This window comes from Musca autumnalis, unplaced genomic scaffold (assembly GCF_047663935.1).
Source record: "Musca autumnalis isolate F117 unplaced genomic scaffold, ASM4766393v1 scaffold_1, whole genome shotgun sequence".
NCBI lineage: Eukaryota > Metazoa > Arthropoda > Insecta > Diptera > Muscidae > Musca > Musca autumnalis.
In genome coordinates, this window is record NW_027411644.1 from 212,567,325 (window position 1) to 212,590,755 (window position 23,431).

Genomic DNA, 23,431 nt, shown 5'->3' on the forward strand with positions numbered 1-23,431 from the left:
GACAGTGCACTGACGGTATCGTCTATTTATAAAACAGTGCACATATAGGTTTCAATCAGGAAATTTTCGGCCAAAACCCTATTTTTGAAGATTCTAAATTTTAATTTGTTTTTGCGCAGAATAATAAAAAACACATCAAGTCATCTGAAAATAATTAGTTTTTGTAAATAAGGATACTAGTCGTTGATTGGCGCAGTACCAAAGTTGACACTTTTTTATGTAAAAATAAAACAGACGTTGTGCTGTAAAATATACAATTTTTGTTGTACTGCGTCGCTGCATAAATATACAGAAGTGAGACCAAAGTTATTATGAATCGGGAAGCTGTTAATGAGTACTTTCATAATATTTACAAAAAGAACGATGAAATTTGTAAACTTAGCGTAATAAAATCAATGTTTTTATATATAATGAACAATATTTTTTACAAATATTTTTTAAATATACTTAAACTTTTAAAAAAATATCCAAATATGTCCACCTCCAAATCGAATTTGAAAGATAGACCCCCTGCTAGTAATAAATTCAGAAGTCAAATCGTGATCAATTTGCCACAGTTAAAATAAAGTGGATTTTTCTATTTTAAGATGGGAGAATTTTTTGTAAATACCTGTTGTGACTGCACGTAGTATCCAGTTGAAATAGAACGATAATACCCAAATCTATCAACCGATTTTCCTTAAAATTTATATTTAAGGGTTTCTGTACAAGTTCCGATACAGGCGTATGGACTTGTAGGTGTTCTAAATCTACAGAGTAGCTTTAGGACCGAAATTAATTGTTGTCCAAAGACGAACAACAACAACTCTTTAATGAATGTAGACAACACAACAAGTATTCAGGCGATACTTACGTGTTGCTATTGGGAAACTGGTGGTGTAGGTTGGTCAAAATAAAACACTAGGTTAATTTATAGACGCAGGCGGTCTTAACTTTGGTTAATTTTTATGTTTTATATCTTTGCGGCAAAATTGCTGCTTTTGCTCTCAAAGCTTTACAGATTGATTTTGATTTGATGATGTTATTAGTTTTGACAGAGATTATATGACAGCTTTTATGGCGCCAATAAATAGAAATTGTCGAGGTTATCGATACTGACATCCGATAAGCTCCAAACCTCGACAGTTTCAGAGTGTAGAAAACAAGTATGTATAATTTTTTTGAAAATAGGTAAATTTTTTGTCGTAGCCTCCACATAAAATTACCGTCCGATTTTAGATATTTTGTGGATATTAGCGACACTTTATGACAGTTTCGCCTGCAATTTGGTATTTTGACCTCTTGGAAGATATGAATCCTTCGTACCAAAAATTATTAACATAGGTCAATGTTTTGGTTTAGACCCCACACAACGGAACCACCCTGTACAACAAATTTTGGCAGTTTTTGGTCATTTTGGTCGATAAAACGTAAGAATTGCTGTTTGTACACATTTATTATAAATAATAATTATTTTGAATACAAAATGGACGTTGAAATAGTTTTGGCCAGAAAATTTAGATTTGGGACCATTGTGCAGTGTCATGACTGCAATTTCCCAACTAAAACTTATATATCTCAAAAATGGTACAACCTAGGAAAAAGATACGAAAGTCAATCTTGTAGAGAATTTTCACAGCTTTAGTCCTATTTCGATAGGACTTGCTGTTTCGAAGCAAAATCGTGAAAAGCTAAAAAACCTAAAAATGTGAAATTTGCCCGCGATTTATTTAAAAATTCCTCCAGCGATGTTTTCTTGTTTTTGGATTTTTTCTTATCTATGAACATTGCTGCTTCGGAATACGCAAAAACTTCCCATGTGTAAGCGGTTTTTACTAAAAGTTAGTTAAGGCGCACCATGTATAACATTGATTTATAAGGTAGCGATAAAGTAAATGCATTGTTCCAATTTGAACTTCTATATCTCAATAACGGTAAAATCTACGAAATTATCATAAAGTTCAATCTTGTAGAGAATTTTCATAGCTACAACATTTTGTTTAGTCGCATTTCGATTTGCCTTGTGGTTTCCAAGCAAAATCGTGAAACCCTAAAAACCCCCTAAAAATGTCAAGTTGAATCGCGATTTATTTAAAAAGCGCTCCTGTGATTTTTTTGGTTTTTGATTCTTCTCATCTATGAACATTGTAGTTCCAGAATCCGCAGAAACTTCCCAGGTGTAAACACCTTCCATTTAAAGCTGCTTCAAGAGCACCGTGCAAAGTTAGGGCGTTATTCGTTCGTGTTCATTTCCTTATCGAAATAGAGAAACCGGCATTAAATTATTACAATATATTGAATCAGGATTGGTTTTAGCCCATATGCTTGTCTCGAGGAGCTAAGTAGATTTTATTATGAGTGTCCGCCCGTCTGTCGATTAAAACCTTGTAATCACATTACAGGTTGCAATATTGATCTATCGTCATGAATTTAGTGTGGTTGGTGGTGCCAGTGATGGTCGGATAATATTTAGAGCTCTTAATAGGCAGAAAATTTTTGTGGAAGAAATTGCAAAATTTTCGTTGTTATGGGAATATCACAATTTCTATTAGGGGTATTCAAAATAAAATCCGGTTAATGAAAGTAAAACATTTTACCTTTATTTTGGAAGCAAAGTAGGTTGTCGTTGGTGGTCAAACAGAGAAAATATTAACCCATTCGAATTTTTTCCCATTGTGATGCCCTCAGCCTTTAGGCTAACTAGAACACATTTTAAGGAAAAATCTTGAAAATAGGCTTGGTGTTAAACCAAATATATTTGGATGGTCTAGCCTTTTCGGTCCGTCTATGTAGCTGGCTGTAGTAATACTTTGTCCAAGTATCAAGTACGAAAATGGAACATGTCGGTCCACAAAAAAGTTCAAAAATGGTTGCTAAAATTGCGCGAACGACAGGAGTAAGCGCCTTGGTTGGATTCTTGCACATCGTAATATTTCTTTCAGACATACAGATGTTAGGTTTGAATATGCAATATATCGGTCTACTCCTTCGTGTACTTTCCACAAATTTTTATACCCTCCACCATAGGATGGTGGTATATTAAGTTTGTCACTACGTTTGTAACTACTCGAAATAATAACTGTAGACCCCACAAGCTATATATATTCTTGATCAGCGTGCAATTCTACATCGATATAGCCATGTCCGTCCGTCTGTCCGTCTGTGGAAATCACTCCACGCTTTCGTATAGCCCCCATACAAAATGACGCGTGACGCGTCGTCGTTTTTAGGAATTTTTAAGATATTTGTCCCATTTTACCACCGAATTGGTTGTAATTTGGTATTTTGTGTCTCCAGAGGCCAAAAAACATTCCTACCAAAGTTGGTTTATATAGGTCCACGTTTTGGTATAGTCCCATATAAAGTACGCGTCATTTTAATATATTTTGAATGTATTAGTTCCATTTGATAACAGAATCGGTTGCAACTTTGTATTTTGTGTTTCCAGAGGCTAAGAAACATTTCTACCATAAAATGTTTATATAGGTCCACGTTTTGATATAGTCCCCATAGGACGATATCTCCCGATTTTCGGTATTTTGAAGGTTTTGGCCACATTAATCCACCGAGATGGCTGAAATTTGGAATAAGTCTTCGTTGGGGATATAAACCCCTCCCCCCCCCCCCCCCCCCTCCAGAAATGTTTAGTTATAGGTCCGCGCCATCGTATAGCCCCAATAGAACTGTAAGTTCCGATTTTCGGTATTTCGAAGGTTGTGGCCACATTAATTCACCGAAATGGCTGAAATTTGTGGTGGAGGGTATATAAAGTTCGGCCCGACCGAACTTAACACTTTTCCCACTTGTTTTTTTTTTTTTGCAAAAGTGCAGCTCAAGGACATGTCTCGGATTATTTTAATTTTTTTGCAGCGTGTTGTACTTGCGACGGTACAATTTTTGCAACGGTGCAAAAATTTTTGGGGGCAAATCCGTACTTCCTGAGATATTGGCACTAACTAACTAAAATGACTGACGAGCACCAAATCCCACGGTAGAGGATTCTTCGACACCGGATTGACTCGGAATCACACTACATCGTCGTTCTGGTCGTTTTGAGAGCAGCATATCCCGGGATGCCTGTTCCAAATTCTTCTGCTCCGTGCCGAGACGGAAAAAAACGCAGGACCAATTTGGATGTGCTCAGTTTGTCACATTCACCATACTTAAACTTCGGTGAGATGCAATAGATGTCGGAAGAGTGTGCATCTCATGGGCTGCTCTGGATTGTCACTACACTTGACAGAGTTCGTTGCAGTTCCAATCCCTGCAAGTGCATAATTATTACAATTTTTCATAATTTAATTGCAGTGAACTTCAAGGTATTACCTTGAAGAAATAGTGGAGATTATCATGGTAGAGGTGGTGCAGGAAACCAAGCTCATTAACTGCAGCTTACATCGTTTTAACGGTTAGAACATACTGAGGAAGGATTGCACCAGAAGTGGAGGTGAAGGATTAGCTTCTCTATAGCACGAGACTGTTCAACACAGGCCTAGGAGGATTTATTTAAATCCAGTGGATTTATTAAATTCGGTTATATGCAAACGCACTACATTGTATACGTTCCGCCGGTTAATAGGTGTACTCCATGTTACATGAGGCCAAACATTAGCCTGTTTTTGGAAGGTCATAACTGACTAGTCTTAGGGGACTTTAATGCTCGTCACGAGTTGCGGAATTCGGTCCTAAATAATGACGGAGAGTGTCATAGTTCGCCAAACATAAACATCATGTCAACTGGTCTGACAATTGACGTCACATGGCATCCAGTTGTTTCTCTTGGAGCCGGAATAAGTGGATAGTGGTCAATCTCGAAGCCTGAAAACAGAAAAATAGGACCTGAGTCGCGTCTGGCGACACTACCCTGACAGGTCCGAAGAGGTGTTCAAGTTGTTTTAATCGACAATTTGTCGAGCATCCCGGGAGTAACTGGGAGAAGAGAAGATTGCTGCATCTCATTCTGCCGAGGAGGAACCACCTCAATTTAAAATGGATAATAAGAGCCACCGCAGTAGTAAGCAGGTCCGACTTGCACTCAGAATGTCAGAGGTTCAATCCCTGATCGGAAGAACAATTTTTTGGCTGTCGCAAATACGGAGTAACTTTGGGTTAACATTTTCTTCGGAGTAATTTTGGGCTTACATTTCCTGAGTAGTTCAGCCATGAAAACTTTCTCTATAAGTGGTGTCATAGAACACACCGTTCAGACTCGTCGACGAAAAATAGGTCACACATCACTGAATTGGCGTACACTCATTCATATGAGAGATTAGGAACGTTAAATCATGCAAAGTTGTAGACCCGGCCTGTATCTATATACACTCCACGTCAGTAGAATAGAACACCGAAATGTCTGTTAATGTTAGGTTATTTATCCCGAAGCGAATGAATCTAAATTTTTAATCTTGTAGGGATTTAAAGCCTATGATGTTCCGTATCAACCACAGAAAAAAATATGTTTCTAGCTTTTCGCGAAATGATTTTCTGATCATTTTTCCGATAGTACTCTGAAAAATAGGCATTTATTTTCGGTCATCAGGATAGAACAGTCATTTTATTTTCGCGAATTGTGGTTATGTTAACGCCGAATTTTCTTTCAGTCGATAAAGAGGGGCTTTCTAATCATTTTTCACCAATAAAACCATATAAATAATTCCGCGGACGCCGAAATAACAGCGTAAACGGGTTTAAATTGACAGATAATTGAAACATCTCGGAATATCAATAACAGTCGCGCAGTTATGTTATATTTCTTCACAATAAGATCGAATATGACACAGACAACCTCGACGGATACATTCAAGTGTTGCGGATGCTGATAGCATGGAACATTTAAAAAATATTTGTGAAAAACGTAAAAATTTCTTATAAAAACCTTGATTTTTTGTTCAATAAAATGATTTTTCCGCGAACAAGTCTGCCGTTTAAAGGTTTGGAAATATGCTCCACATTTAGAGGAAGATAATCTGATATGAAGACATCCGATATTTTAATACACTGAGGGAAATTTTAGTACTTTTTAAAAGCAATATACGAAACCTAAAACCTCAATTTCCATGACTGTGTTTTCCCGCGAAAACAGGGCTTTAACACATGCGAGTTCAGTTAAAAAACTACTAAATCGTAAAATCCGGTATGGATAGCATAACTTGGTCCATTTATATTGAAACATAACACTGTTGAGAACAGTCGCGGACACCGAAATAAGAACACATATAAAATTCAAAGACCAAAGGGTGTGTTCAATTTAAAAAATGTGCTAAAATTTCCCTCAGTGTATTAAAATAGCGGATGTTTCATATCAGATTATCTTCCTCTGAATGTGGAGCACATGTCCAAACATTTAAACGGCAGACTTGTTCGCGGAAAAATCATTTTATTGAACAAAAATATAAGAAATTTTGATGTTTTTGATACTTATTTTGAAAATGTTCCATCTTTTCAGCATCCGAAGCACTCGATTGTTTCCGTCGAGGTTGTCTGTGTCATATTCTATCTTATTGTGAAGAAATATAACATAACTGCGCGACTGTTATTGATATTCCGAGATGTTTCAAATATCTGTCAATTTAAACCCGTTTACGCTGTTATTTCGGCGTCCGCGGAATTATTTATATGGTTTTATTGGTGAAAAATGATTAGAAAGCCCCGCTTTATCGACTGAAAGAAAATTCGGCGTTAATATAACCACAATTCGCGAAAATAAAATGACTGTTCTATCCTGATGACCGAAAATAAATGCCTATTTTTCAGAGTACTATCGGAAAAATGATCAGAAAATCATTTCGCGAAAAGCTAGAAACATAATTTTTTCTGTGGGTGATACGGAACATCATAGGCTTTAAATCCCTACAAGATTAAAAATTTAGATTCATTCGCTTCGGGATAAATAAGCTAACATTAACAGAAATTTAGGTGTTCTATTCTACTGACGTGGAGTGTAGTAATGCCAAAACAACTGGATGGGCCGGAAATTGGGTATCTCACGAAATGTCTCAATCTGTCGTTACCGAAGTATGGAAAATGGGCAGGGTGGTCTCGGTTCTAAAGCCAGTCAGGGATGCCAACAAGGGTGACGTACAGACGGATTTCGCTTTGGTCGCCCGTAGCTAAGTCCCTTGAGGCTTTAGTCCTGCCCTACGTCAGAAATAACTATCCAGTTTCCAGTCATTAGCATGGGTTTCGTAAGCAGCACAGCACTACAACAGCGCTCCGCACCACCTCCACACTTATTAGTTTAGGACCAAACCAGAACAAGCCGTGCGATAGCACAATGTCAGTGGGGCTCGAGTTATCAAATGAATTTGATACTGTCAAGCACTCCACGCTGTTGGAGGAGCTGTCTACCATCGGGTCAAGTTTAAAACGCTAGGCAATCAATTATATGTGTGGGTGCAAGTTGTACGTGAAATTCAGGAACAGGAAGTCTCAACCTGTCTCTAGCTATCTACATTGTTCCCGAAGTCTGGAAAATGGGCGCTACTGAAGTCAGGCAAGAATGACATCGAAGGTGAATCGTACAAACCGATTTAAGTTTTGTCGCCCATAGTAAATACACTCGAAGCAGCAAGATAACTGTGTGGTAACATCTACGCAACTGTTTTACCTCTACCTTTCCTGTATATCACCACCACCAGGCAGCATTGAAATCATTACGTATGCGGATGATTGTACGATATTGGTGTCAGCCACCTTCCTTGATGCCATTCGTGAAAAACTGAGCTCATATCTTACCACCAATAAGTGTACAGCCAATAAGTGTACAGCCACTCTGTTCACTACATGAACTACGGAGATGAGTACAGAGTTCAATGTCCTGGTCGATGGTAGCAGAATTCCGACCACTAACTACCACAAGACCTTTGTCGCAGCTATCTGCGACCAGCTGAGATGTATGACAAGTAAACAAGGTTACCATATATGACGGGAGAGGTCGGTTGGCGGCAAGCTCGGCGGCGTCAGTGTGGTCCACGAACATAAGTAAGTACAACTCGGTGGATAAATATTCAAACCTGTCAAAATGCCGCCCTGAGGACTGGAACAGGGTGTCTCTTCATGTCCAGTACGGCAACACAATGGAATGCTCTAGTTAGAATACTTGCTCGGGTGTTAACGAGGGAATCATTCCAATCATCGGAAGGTCCTACAATATAAAAGATAGCCCTAGATCAGCAAGTCTATCAAGCAGGTTTGGAGTGCATTCAGACTGATTCCTTTGCTGTTGTTATAAACAACCATCGTGTGATTACGGTCCTTGGTCCCCCATCTCTCGTAGCTGAAGAACTTCAGCTGTCACGACTCAATTCAGGATAGCGCAACCGTCTAAATTCCTATAGACAGGGATTGATGACACCGTGCAAAACATCTACCAAACATACGGTACAGGTCCGCACAACACACTTAACCTTTTTAAATGTTCCGCCCAACCTACTCAACTAACTCCTGTACCTTTGTGGATACAACCAATCGAAGCAGTGACTTTTCTAGACCTCTAAATAAAGCAACAGCAGGATTAAGCGGGTGGACGAACATACTAGAATATAATATGCTGTTACCACCACAAGAACAAGGACTGATGGACAGGTAAATTTATGAATACAGTGTCCCATTTGGCCGAAACTTTGTACATCGTAACATTTCTACCAAGTTCCAGGAAGATCTGTATCGGATATTATAAAAGTGCAAATTCAGGACTGTTCGAGGATCGTTTTGAAATTGTTACCGAACTTACTCCTTGCGGTTCTGCTAACAGTGATATATCGAAAGGAGTGCTATTGGTCCAACCTTTGCACAACGCAAGATTTCTTTTGCACTTAAATCAAGTTCGAATATGGACTATATGGGGGAGGAAGCCTATATTTTGGTGATGCTCAGATAATATTAGCGGTCAGAATGGGTAGAAAACTTCTTTGGGGAAATAGTCAAGGATTTATTCTTATGCAATAATTTCACTTCTGTTACTAGCATTTCTGAAGAATACAATGCAAGTAGAAAATCTCACCTTCACAATGACGCAGAGTAGGTTGGCGAAGGTAGCCAAACAACCGAGAAGTCTCAATTGCCGCTAATCTATTCAATTTTCTTTTTATTTTTTATTTCTAATTGTAATGATGAATGTTCCAGCTTTGGGTGAGGACACTTGAACAGAAGAATATCAATGAGTACTCCCTTATTCATATTGGCTCAACTATATGCGACCTACTTTTTATTGTAGAGTCTGAACGGCATGTCTTAGGACATCACTTCTAGAGAAGTTGTTCATGACTGATATACCTAGGAAATGTCGCAAACATAGGCTGAGGTGTATCTGTGGTACCGTTGAAAGTGTGATGTTTTCTGTTTTGGAAATCGAACCAGGGCCCTGCAGGGCAGGATTCTAGTTCTATGAAAATGTAAAATGAAAAATATTTTCTTTAAAATAGCTTTCATTTGAAATTTATTTCCTTTATAACATTTCTCATTTCACATTTTCATAGAAAAAGAATTGAGCCTCAGGAAATTCAGGGTGCAAAGAGGATGTACACTGCATTGCCATTGCACACATATATAAATATTTTAATAATTTAGTTTTTACAAAATATTTAAATTACAACTAGGAGTTCCGCTGTAACTATCCCATAACTTCGTACATTTTGAAAAACCTCCATAACCGCTTGTAACACAATCACAATATTTATCTCATTTCATTTTGGAGTTGATAATTAGTCCCACAAGAGTAAAGAATAATAAAATACATATTTTCTTTCAAGTAGTTATGTGATAGTATGTGTTTGCACATCTGTTGTCAACGGAAAAAAGTGGAAAATAATTACGTGTTTTGTTGTTTTAAAGGCTCTTTTGTCAGCTATATCGCAATGCAGAAATTTTGAAAGCTTTTCATCAGTAAACAACGGAGAGATACACTGTGATGCTGCTGCTATGCATTCCACACTTCCATTTCACATAATTCCATGCTCCTCCCATTATGGAAATAATGTGTACAAGGTCTGTGTCTCACTTTTTGCATCGTTTGATGTTAATTAATTACGTGACAATTTTGGAAAAGTGAAACAGTTCACAAAACTACAACAAGAACAACATCAACAGTGAAAACACACACAGACATGGAGACAAACATAAGTATATAAAAAAGAAAATATTTACATAAATAATAAAAAGGTAGATACTAGAAAAGAGGGAGAGCACAACTCGGTGATGAAGTAAGAACGGCAATTATGGTGGTGTAGGCAAAACAAAAGATATCTTTCTTCTTGTGTTTAAGCATTTCACAATTATTCAAGTCTATGAGCTTCGTCTCTTGTTGCAAATGGAGGTTAAGGGTCATACTTTGGGACGTAAACAAAAAAAGGGTTGCTTACAATTGCATGGATCTCAAGGGTTGATGAAGAGAGGAAATACACCAAAACCAAAAGAAACGATAATAATAAAAGGCAAAAACTTAAAAATAAAAATTCAGCTGAACCCGGCTGGGATTCGAACATGGGTTGTCGCCAACTAACAGACAATGTTGCGGACGTCTTAGCGTTCTGAACCACAATCCACTTAAAATCTTTCGATTTGAAAGACATATACAGTCTACGATGGATAAATGCCATTGGCTGTAACATGAATGTAATATTGAAAAACTTGATTTCTCAATTTTTCAATGTAATCTCCTTAGGTCATAAAGCTCGATTAATTAAATTAATTAAAATCTCACAAATAATGGCCTTCGCCCCTAAAAGGCAAAAACTTAAAAATAGAAATGTGTTTCATTTCTTAGGAATGAATTGGCGTTGATTTTGATTTCACAACTGCAACACTTGACTTAGGGGATGGAAGATACCAAGCAACGGTCCTGACCGGCTTTAACATGGCAAAACCCAGGATTTATCTTGGTCCCTCTTTCATCTCAAGTGGACACTGACCTCCCCGTGGTGTCACCTGGGGAACTGCCTTTAACTCCCGTTAAAGGTAGTGAGCTAACATGTGCCGCGTCGGGTTAGTAACCCTCCCCTAGAAAAAACAGCCTACTATGAAAAAACGAAAGAAAAGAAAAACAAATCCCTCAAAAGTTGACGACCCCCGCAAACGTTTTAAGGACCATGATCTGCGAATCTGCAGTTTACGCATTGGTAGATGTACTTGAAAAGTACAAGGCCGACATTACTGCCATACAGGAAATACGATGGAACGGGAAAGGCGTCACAACAACACCTAAAGGTGACGCACTGTATTATAGCTGCCATGACACAAAGCATGAGTTTGGTTGCGGATTTGTAGTTGGTCGGAGGTTAAAACATCTGGTCTCCAGCTTCACCCCAGTGAATGAAAGACTTGCTACAATTCGAGTAAAATCTAAATTCTTCATTATCAGCTTTATTTGCGCTCATGCTCCCACTGAAGACAAGGACGAACAGACCAAAGATATTTTTACGAGCGCTTAGAAGAAACTTATGACCGTTGCCCTGCCCATGACATTAAAATTATACTAGGCGATTTTAATGCCAAAATTGGAAAGGAGAATATTTTTGGCCCAACAGTCGGGAAATTCAGTCTCCACAGTGAAACATCTGACAATGGTATGAGACTGATAGACTTTGCAGCTGCAAGAAACATGGTAGTTAGCAGTACCAGATTTAATAATCTCAATATTCATAAGGGTCGCCAGATCAAAGAACAAGAAATCAAATTGATCACGTTGTGATAGATGGAAGACATGCATCTAGCGTGTTGGATGTACGATCGTTCCGAGGCGCAAACATTGATTCGGACCACTACCTTGTTGCAGCAAAGGTACGTACCCGTCTATACGTTGCAAATAAAGCACGAACAGACACAACGCGGAAGTTGGACAGCGGTAAGCTGCAATCACAACAGATAGCCACAGCATATTCCACTCAACTGGCCCAACTGCTTAATCAAAGCACTCCTCGTCCCGATAACATATCAGGACAATGGCAAAACATTGCCCACTCCATGCATACAGCCGCAAAATTAGTACTTGGATACCAGAGACCTCCACCAAGGAATCCATGGTATGACCAGGAGTGTCGTGCTGCTACCGAAGAGAAAAATGCGGCGTATAAGGCTACTTTACATCAGTAGCAACGTAGCGCACGAGAGAGGTATCGGGAGAAAAGGAGAGAGGAAAAACGTCTTTTCCGCAGGAAAAAGAGAGAGATGGAAAAGCGGGAGTGTGAACAAATCGAGATGTACAGGAGACAGAATGAAGTCCGAAAATTCTACCAAAGAGTGAAACATCAAACTGATGGCTTTGGAACTGGCACATCCTCCTGTAAAGAACAGCAAGGTAATCTGGTAACTGATACAGATAGTGTGCTAAGGATATGGAAAGAGCATTTTTCCAAACTGTTGGTATCCAATTGTAGCGAAGTCGACGAAGATACCACAGATCCTATCCCAGAAGATGGTATTGAATGTATACCACCCGGCCAAGATGAGGTAAAGACAGCAATAAACCGGCAGAAGGATAATAAGGCAGCAGGAGCTGATGGCCTACCAGCCGAGCTGTTTAAAACCGTAGGCGACACGCTGATAAGGTGTATGCATCAGCTAGTTAGTTCCATCTGGCAGGAAGAACGCGTAACCGACGATTGGAACCTGAGCATCCTGTGTCCCGTCCATAAGAAAGGAGATAAGACTTTATGCTCCAACTATAGTTGCATAAGTCTTCTCCCTATCGCATACAAGATAGTGTCAGGGATATTGTGCGAACGACTAAAGCCCATTGTCAACGAAATAATTGGACCATACCAATGCGGCTTTAGACCTGGCAAGTCCACCATTGACCAGATATTTACCCTGCGCCAAATCCTGGAGAAGACCCAAGAGATGCAAATCGACACCTACCACCTTTTTGTCGATTATAAAGCAGCCTTCGACAGCCCGCTACGTTCAAAGGTATTCCAAGCAATGTCTGAATTTGGTATTCCCGCAAAGCTCATTCGGCATTGTGAAATGACTCTAAATGACACAAGATCTTCAGTTAAAATAAGAAAGAACCTCTCCGAAGAGTTTTGTACCAAAAAAGGTTTCAGGCAAGGAGACAGCCTTTCGTGTGACCTTTTCAACATCCTGCTAGAAAAGGTTATACGAGAGGCAAACGTCAAAAGAAGTGGCACAATCTACACCAATAGCCACATGTTACTTGCTTACGCTGATGATATAGACATCATGGGACGATCAGTAAAAGAAGTAACCGATACCTTTATGAAGGTCGAAGGAGAATCTGCTAAAGTGGGTCTGGCGGTAAACGGCGAGAAGACCAAGCTGATGGTGTCGACGCGCAATGCGTCCATTGAGATCGGACCGATCTCCGTTTCCTATAATTTCGAGGTAGTAAAAGACTACGTATACCTCGGCACCGCCGTAAAAACAACAAACGACATCAGTTGTGAAATAAAAAGAAGAATTGTATTGGCCAACAGATGCTACTTTGGCTTAAGTAAGCACTTTAAAAACAAAGCCACAACACGTCAAACAAAAATAACGCTTTACAAAACAGTGATACTACCCGTGCTGATGTATGGTTCCGAAGCCTGGGTACTTGCGCAAGCAGATAAGGCAGTGCTTGGCGTGTTTGAGAGAAAAATTCTTCGAAAGATCTACGGACCGATCTGCGTTGACGGTGAATATCGACGTCGTATGAATCACGAGCTGTATCTGCTATACAACGACATCAATATAGTTAAACGTATCGAGATGCAGCGATTGCGTTGGCTAGGCCATATAATAAGAATGAGCGATGATGAACCCGCTAAAAAGGCGTATAAATTCGAGCCACATGGCGGTGCACGCAGAATTGGCAGGCCAAAGAATAGATGGCGCAAACAAGTGGATGATGAGATGACAAGGCGCGGTATTCCAAAAAGCGAAGCACGAAACAGAGAGAATTGGAGATCTTTTCTTAGTTCGGTCTATGGAACAAATGTTCTGTAATGGGCCAGCTAAGTAAGTAAGTAACTGCAACACTTGGTTTACCCATTTAGGATAATTTGTTTTTCGGATAACCTCTTAACATATAGGGCAATGGAATTAAATAGTTTAGGCGTCAACACATTCAATTAGAAAGAAAACACAAATCCTAATTCTTTCTAAATGGAAGCATATAACACCGGTGCGTATACATGTTGATTATCGAAACTTTAATTACTAATACGCAATTACCACAAAATCACAAACTATAAAATTCAATAAAATAATATAAATACGAGTATTATTTCTTTTCAGATATCGATGTAAAACTTTTTATTTTTCCTATTTAGAATGCACGAAACGCTTTTCTTAATTTTATGAGCCGACGATTCGATGAAAAGAAACGCTGGTTTGCAATTGGATCAGTTTGATCGTTATTAACGGATCAGTAGTTTTTTTGCAGATTGGCAAAGCAATAGCCCGACGGGGCTTAGTGCAGCTTTGAACAGCAACACCATGTCAAAGACATAAAATTGGAAAGAGTAGAAAAACTGAATTTTGAATTTATAATAGTCTATGAAAAATGTAGGGTCATTGCGCAAAAAACTCATCACGGTGCGCCTTAAACAACTTTAAATGAAAGGAGCTTACACCTTGGAAGTTTTTGCAGATTCCGAAGCTACAATGTCCATAGATTATAAAATAAAAAAAATGAATAAAATCGAAGGATGACTTTTTAAATAAATCGCGGTTAAAGTTCACACTTTAGCGGTTTTTAGGTTTTCTCGATTTTGCTTGGAACCCGCAAGTCCTATGGAAATGGGACTGAAACAAATGTTATAGCAGTGAAAATACTGTACGGTAAGGCCCGATATTGGGTATTTTCTGAATTTTAAACGCATGATCACACCGAAATGGATGAAAATTAGAATTTAGCCTTATTTGGGGCCACAGAACGTTTCCTCGGAAACTTGTCAATACAGTAGTGAAATTCTGTAACTCATTTTTCGGGTTACCGACAAAAATCGGTAACTTTAAAACGCTTATAATTTCGGTAATTAACGATATTGTCGGTAAGTTAACGACCAATAAAAAGTAGTTGTAAAATTCTACCGATAGCAAGAGTGTTGTCAAATTTTATTTGAAAATTTCATTCTTAATTTTGCGTTTTAATTTTACCGATTTTTGTCGGCAACTCAAAAAAATGAGTTACAGAATTCCTCTACAGGTCGACGTTTTGTATTGCCCCCAAAGAACGTTTCCGCCCGATATTTGGCATTTTAAAGGTTTTAGATAGGAAATTATCTATCCGAAATGCTAAAATTGATTATTACGCGTCTACTGGTTCCTCGGTAGATTGAAGGATTTTAACACATTGTGGGTACACCCACTTTTGGGAATTTTATAGAAGATTTTTGCTGTTTTAAGGTTTAAGCTTATTTTTCATACAAAAATAGCAGTAATTCAACATTTAAGCCCCTCACGATATTAGCTACTTTGAGGACTTTAGCTACATCTTCTGACCAAAATAGGTATAATATGCACTTTTAGGTTTCTAGTGGTTAAAAAAGTTAATCAGAAATAGTGTAGGTCCACATTTTGTTATAACCTTCTTACAGATGTTGCGGGTTGTCAGATTGTAAGGTAAATGATACGGCCCGATGTGAAGTCTGTTAAAGGTACCTCCCAACTTTAGGTATTTTAATGGCTGTACACTAAGGTTTAAGGTTTAATTTATTGAGCCTTTTTGGAAACGTTACAATTTTACAGAGCGCCAATAGTAAAAGTAATACTTAAGATTATAACGTGTTATCAAAATTTACAATAAGTGTGGATATGCATACAGCACCATGCTTTAATATATGTAAGTCTGAAAAATAATAGAGTTATAATAATAATGTGGAATATAATTCCTTGCTCCCGGGAATACAATGGCTGTACACTACGGTAATGGTATTTTCCTCAAAAATGATTTCCTGTAGCGGGAATGATTGCTAGGAAAAGAATGACTAAAATAACCTTTATTATATTTAAGTATTAAAAAAAGGTAACACATAACCCCTTTGAAAATAATTTTATTAATACTCACGGTGCTCTTGAACCAACTTTAAATGAAAGGAGCTTACACCTGGGAATTTGTTGCGGATTCTGAAACTACAATGTTCATAGATGAGAAAAATAAAAAAAACCAAAAATATCGCCGCAGCGCTTTTTAAATAAATCGCGATCAAAAATCACATTTTTATAGTTATACCCTACACCACTATGTGGGGAGGGTATTATAAGTTGGTTTTGCCCAAAAAGTTTGTAACGCATCGAAATAATGGTCGTAGACCCATACTTATATATACCAAAATGAATGTCTCGACGAGCTGAGTCGATCTGGCTATGTGTGTCCGTCCGTCCGTCCGTCTGTCCGTCTGTCCATCTAAACCTTGTAATCACGCTACAGGTCGCAATTTTGATCGGATCGTCGCCAAATCTTGAACGTTGATGAGGGTCCCGGAGGGGAAGAAGCCTATTGATTTTGGTGATGGTCGGATAATATTCAGGTGTCGGAATGGGCAAAAAACTTATTTGCGGAAAAAGTCAACGTTTTATTTCAAAGCGAATATCTCAGTATCTATAAGGGGTATATTAAAGGCAAAGCTTGCTAATGAAAGCAGAAAATATCACCTTTACAGAGATGTATGGTAGATTGTCGTAGGTGGTCAAACAACGAAGATATCGCAATAGTCGCTTATAGAACCCAACTTTTCATTTATTCGATTTTAATTCTAATGACGACTAACACAGCTTTTGTTGGATACTTTCCAAAAACAAAACTTGGCTATGGAAGTAGAAAATCCTGTCTTTACAATGATGCAAAGTAGGTTAGCGTAGGTGGCCAAATAACGGAGATATCACAATAGTCGGTAATACATCCCATTTTTCCACTTTTAAAGAAATCACGCTACAGGTCGTAATTTTAATCGGATTGTCACCAAATTTTGTGTGTTGATGGGGGTCCCGCAGGGGAAAAAGCCTATTTATTTTGGCGATGGTCGGATAATATTTAGAGGTCGGTATGGGCAAAAAACTTTTTTGGAGAAAAATACAATTTTTTTTCCAAACCGAATGTTTCAGCTTCTATAGGGGATATGCCAAAAGCAAAATCTGCTAATGAAAGTAGAAAATATCGCCTTTGCAACGATGTAAAGCAGGTTGTTGTAGGTGGTCAAACAACGAAGATATCGCAATAGCCGCTCATAGAACACAACTTTTCATTTTTGCGATTTTAATAATAATGACGAATATGACAGCTTTGGTTGGGGACCTTCCAGAAACAAAGTCTGACGATGAAAGTAGAAAATCCCATCTTTACAATTATGCAAAGTAGGTTGGCGTATGTGGCCAAATAACGGAGATATAGCAATAGTCGGTAATACGTCCTATTTTTTAATTTTTTGTAATTACGCTACACGTCTTAATTTTGATTGGATCGTCACGAAATTTTGGGGGTTAATGGGAGTCCTGCAGAGGAAGAAGCCTATTGATTTTGGTAATGGTCGGATATTATTCAGGGGTCGGAATGTGATGGTTGATGGTTGGCATACATCCCACTTTTCCATTTTTTATTTGAGTTATTCTGACGATGCACTTAAACGCGTTTAAATAAAATTGGCCTGTATTAATGAAGACATTCAGAGCAAAGGCGCTAAGCTATCCCAATTTTAATATTTTGAATTTTACCAGTCAAAAGCTTATGCACAGGGGAAGTGGTGTAGGGTATCACATAGTCGGCCCCTACCCGACTATAGCCTTGGCTCACTTGTTTTTTTTTTAGGTTTTCACGATTATGCTTGAAAACCGCAAGTCCTATCGAAATGGGATTAAAAAAAACTGTGAAAATTCTCTACAAGATTGATCTTTATGACATTTTCGTAGGTTTTACCGTTTTTGGGATATAAAAGTTCATATTGGGACAATGCGCTGCCTGTATCTGCTCTTGATAAAACTATAACATGTTCGGTGCGTCTTAAAGAAATAAAAACTGCTTACACCTGGGAAATTTTTGCGGATTCTGAAACATCAATGTTTGTAGATGAGAAAAATTCAAAAAGAAGAAAAAATCGCTGGAGGGATTTTTAAAGAAATCGAGGTCAAAGTTCACATTTTTAGTTTTTTAAGTTTTCACGAATTTACTTGAAAACGGCAAATCCTATCTAAATTCCGCATCCGGTTTCATCCGGTGTCACCACGAAAGTCTACATCGATACATATTTATTTCAAGGCGATCAATCAGGAACCCTGGATGTAGCATCACACACTATTTTTAGGATAAAATTAATGTAGCTCTCTTATCAGTGAAGTTTTTAAATCTCTGTTTCCACAAAAACGAAGATGCTGCACTAGTTTTTTCATTGCAGTAGAAACGGCCCCCAGAATACGCGATAAAATGCGCGATATTTTCGAAAAACAATTTAGGTGATTTTCCTACCTTGGAATTTCTCGTATTTCGCGTTTTAGTAGATGAAATTTCACGAGTAAAGATTTATTAGATCCGCAACGTAAAAAATCTAAAATTTGCAATCAAGATCGAATGACAATTGTAAAAAATTAGGCCCGAAAAATATGATTTTTAGAAAAAGATTCGCAAAAAATTTTCGTATTTGGATGCAGATTTCTGTGAAGCTGTGTAGGCTACATTTACGACACATATATCAAATAACTCAGAATCGCGAGATCTACAATCCTTTATACGATTTTTTAAAAAGCCTGTTTGCGGAACGAAATTAGAATAAATTTTCAAAAAACACTTAAAATCTGGCTTCTAAATGTCAGCATCATTTAATGCTAGACGCAGATCAAATTTTGTGAAGTTATACACTAGTGAAATGATCCTTCTACTTTTACTTTGACGGGAAAATCGTGAAAAGTGTGGTTTAATTATAAATCGAGAGAAAACGAAAAAAGGCACGTTGGCTTCAACCCATTTTACCCATTATTTAACATAAATGTAGCCACAGCTTCCACGCAAATTAACTTTTAAGGCCATTTTTTTTTTTTTTTTTGCCAAGTCTAATCACATTTCATTTTATCCGAAAGTATTTAATTTGTATAATAATTAAACACATTTCGCGAGTTATTAAAGGCTAAAACTTGGCTTCAACTATGTTAAATTTTCAAAAACATTGTCCATATACACTTTCATAGGGGCAAAATGTGCCTCATCGAAATAATGGTTTTAGACCCCAAGTATGTTTGGACGAAATGTGTATTAGGTAATTTGAAGTCGATTCGAAAATGATTGGAAAATGTGTGCGCACGATAACTCTGGAAGGAAGTAACTGGTTTGATCCATACTTTGCATATCGTTAAATTTCTATCAGACTTAGATGAGGGTCCAATATGGACTCAATCGGTCCACTCCTTCGGGTACCTACCACACAAAATTTCGGATAAGTTCAGATTAGGACCTCCTCTCGAATCGCTTTGATTTTTGTTGCAGCAACTTGTATTCACTGCCCCCCATACGAAGGTACAAGTTTCATCAGGGGCAAGCCCATACTTCCTGAGAAAATAATCTGAAAGATGCAAAAAGCCCCTACGACACCGTGTGTAGGGGTTGGAGCGCAAGATAACTCTCGAACGGATCTGCCGATTCGGTCCAAAACTTGTCCTTCGTAATATTTTGTCTAAACATAGTTTAAGTTCGAAGATAAGCCATATCGGTCCACTCTTTCAGGTACCTATAATTGTGCGGACCATAACTCTTGAAGAGAGTGACCGATGTAATCCATACTTTGTACATCCTAATATATCTACCAGATATAGATCAGGTTTTGAATATGGGCTATATTTGTCCACTTCTTCGGGTATCTCCCACACAAAATTTTGGATAAATTCACCTAAAGATCTTCTCTCGAATCACTTTGATTTTTGTTAAAGCAACTTGTTTTCGCTGCCTCAATTAAGACAGTAGAAGTTTTTTCAGGGGCAAGTCCATATTTCTTGGGAAAACAGCCCGAAAGGTGTAAAAAACCCCTATGCCACCATATGTGGCGGTCGGACAGCACGATAACTCTCGAACTGTTCAATCGATTTGGTCCAACATTTGGTCTTCGTCATATTATATCCAAACTTAGTTTCATGGGGCAATCCCGGTCCAAAACTTCCGGTACTTCTCCCCAATATTTAAAAAATGTCACTAAAACGCTAGGACGATATCACTTGAATGGGGCAACCAATTTAATCCAAAGTTTACTTACTTCCTTAGCTGGCTCACTACAGAACATTTGTTCCATAGACCGAACTAAGAAAAGATCTCCAATTCTCTGTTTTTCGCTTCGCTTTCTGGAATAGCGCGCCTTGTCATCTCTTCATCCACTTGTTTGCGCCATATATTCTTTGGCCTGCTAATTCTACGTGCACCGCCATGTGGCATGTATTCATATGCCTTTTTAGCGGGTTCATCATCGCTCATTCTCATGATATGGCCTAGCCAACGCAATCGTTGCATCTCGACACGTTTAACTATATTCATGTCTTTGTATTGCTGATATAGCTCGTGGTTCATACGACGTCGATACTCACCGTCAACGCAAATCGGCCCGTAGATCTTTCGAAGAATTTTCCTCTCAAACACACCAAGCACTGCCTTATCTGCTTGCGCAAGTACCCAAGCTTCGAAGCCATACATTAGCACGGGTAGTATCAGCGTTTTGGCTTTGTTTTTAAATTGCTTACTTAAACCATAGTAGCATCTGTTGGCCAATACAATTCTTCTTATTTCACAACTGATGCTGTTTGTTGTGTTTATGGCAGTGCCGAGCTATAACCGCCTGGTGTCAGGGGACTTTAGTGCCCATCATGAGCTTTGACATTCCTTCCTAGGTAATGATCACCTTTCTGGCGACGCTGGCCGACCAAATTGATAGTTCCACGTTTGCATGGTGAATTAAGACGTACCTACGAGTATAAGTGGAGATTGTCACAGCTCACCAGATATCTTCATTGTGGCACCAGGTCCGATAAATGACGTATACTGGCAACCCGTCATTTCCTTTGGCTCAAACCACCTTCCAATCATCGTCTACGAAAATAAACCACCTGACTTCATAACCTCTGAATGCCGTATTTTCCTGAGCCATAGAAAAACTGATTGGCAAGGGTTCAGAGAATTTACGATCACCGCTTCAGAGAGTTGCCCATTCCCTCAAATCCTCGGCTAGCTAAGAGCACTTTCCGGGACATCATCACTGTAGCAGACGCTCGCTACATATCAAATTTCAAAACCGAGACGATGGGACTGGCAAATGAGCGTGATGATCATCGTACTGTTAAATCACTCTCGAATCCGATAAAGAAGGATGATAGAACGGCTGTTATTTTCAAAGGTGTGACTGTAACTGTGCGTTGTTTTTAACCGGTACTTTATAGAGTACCCCGAGAGTGATATGCTGTATAAGAAGATCCCTCCCAGCCGAGGAGGGACCACAACAATTTACGCTGGGCAGTGTTGCAGACGTAATCCGAAACGCGAAATCATCTATCCGCGAATGGGGACCAACCCCACCCATCGCAACAGAAGGACGCCAGCTGTCAAGACAAACACGAGTGGTTTTAGCCCAGTTAAGATCCGGACGATGGAACCGCCTCAATTCGCACTGGTCACGAATTGACGACAAGATACCCAAAACATGTCCTGCATGTTGATTAGGACCATACGACACGTTGCATTTGTTTAACTGCCCAACGCCACTTACTGTCTCCTGAATCTTTATGAACGCAACCAATCCAGGTTGCAGAATTTTTGAGTCTGAATACAGAGGAACCATAACCAGATAACAGAAATAATACACGAATGAGCATATTTGCGTTGCTACAACAATAACATCCAGCTGAATAACAGGCGCTGTTTTTAATTAATTGAATTAATCGAGCTTACATGACCTAAGGAGTTGTAGTTTGACTGCAGCAAATATTCGAAAAGAAAGGTAACCCCAGACCCATTTGCAACAGTTGTCGCCACCATGTTTTGGATCACATTCTTCGCGTTATCAAAGGAGAATAAATATTTTCTATACGTTGGAGACCGTATTAAAAGCCCATTACCACAGTCCTGCTAACTTAAATTTCATGTTTTATTTTTTTTTTTTTTTTTGAATTTAGATTTACCCAAAACAATAAAAAATTCCATTAAATTAACAAAATTTAGTTTAACATACCTTCATCCTTGACATTTCCAACAAGAATATCATAACCGGTAAGATCAGCCGATTTCAGCAAGGTCATTGGATCCGCTGGTAAAAATGCTCCATCTATGGTGGGAGCCGAAGGGAAACTTAAAATTCCCGAATACGAATTCCATTGTTGTACCGAAATTGTCTTCGCATCAACTGTTCGCATGCAAGCCATAACGGCTTGAGGATTTTCCTAAGGCAAATTACAGAAAAAAAAAACAAAACACATTTTCATTAGAATCATTTAATGAATGTCCAATTCCCGCGCTTACTTACCGGCAACAATGATGCATTACAATTACAATCATTGACCAATGCCTTGCCAATTTCTACCGCCTTCTCTGAGGTCATATGACTCCAGGGTGCATTCATGGTACCCGATTGCATCATACCACGTTTGACAAGGCCACGCGTTACCGGCGACATTAGTTGAGCATTGACAGAACTCGAACCAGCCGATTCACCAAACAATGTCATCCATTCGGGATTACCGCCAAATGCCCGGGCATTCTCCTTTAGCCAACGCAAGGCCAAAGCCTGATCCCATAGACCGACATTACCGGGAGCTTCTTCTTCAAAACCTGGCATAACCGGTGAAAGATGTAGAAAACCAAATGCACCGACACGATACTGAAAGGAGGCTACGATCACATTGCCCACGGCCGACATGATCTCCGCATTGTAGATATCCAATGTGGCTGAACCAGTCATAAAACCACCGCCATAAATCCATATTAATATAGGCAAACCATTTGTGGTATTTTGTGGCGTTGCACTATGTATTAAATGATCCTGATCGGTTTTAGATGAATGCTAAGGAAAGGAAAGGTAGACGATTAATAACAGACGTCCAAGCCTATTTCATTTTGTCATATATACCCACCTCACCACCATTGGTTCCACGGCCATGTCGTAATCTTGCCTTCGCTGGAGCCCATATATTCATAAATAGACAATCTTCAGATACATTTGTGTTAGGATTCCATATCTCTTCACCGGAAAAGCCAGGGAAGTACTCATACCTGCAAACAGAAAAGAAAACAAAGGAAATGCGTTTAATAATTGCCGGTTTTAATTTGGTTATGTTTGGTTTCTTAACTAAAATAATGGCTTTAATAACAATCATTAAAGAAATTGTATTTGAATTTAACCATTTCTGCCTTCTGGAGTGCCTCCCTCCATTGTTTCCATCGTAGGTATTTCTGTTTTTTGTTCTTCTTCATTTTCTTGTCGATATCGATGGCTATTCTTCATTCACTCCATAAATAACCAAAACATTACTTATTTATAATTGAATTGTTGCAAATGTC

At 38.6% G+C, this 23,431-nt stretch overlaps 1 protein-coding gene across 4 annotated transcripts in view; it reads right to left on the reverse strand.

Moving 5' to 3' along the window:
• Positions 1–23,431, reverse strand: part of Ace (Acetylcholine esterase) — a 540,867-nt gene that overhangs the window by 193,864 nt on the left and 323,572 nt on the right. For all 4 annotated transcript variants that reach the window (XM_073960049.1, XM_073960046.1, XM_073960047.1 and 1 more), the window contains 3 exons: positions 23,005–23,143; positions 22,398–22,934; positions 22,107–22,314 (listed from right to left, as the gene is read on the reverse strand). In XM_073960049.1, the coding sequence (XP_073816150.1) occupies positions 22,107–22,314; positions 22,398–22,934; positions 23,005–23,143 (884 nt within the window). The remainder of the gene's footprint in view (positions 1–22,106; positions 22,315–22,397; positions 22,935–23,004; positions 23,144–23,431) is intronic.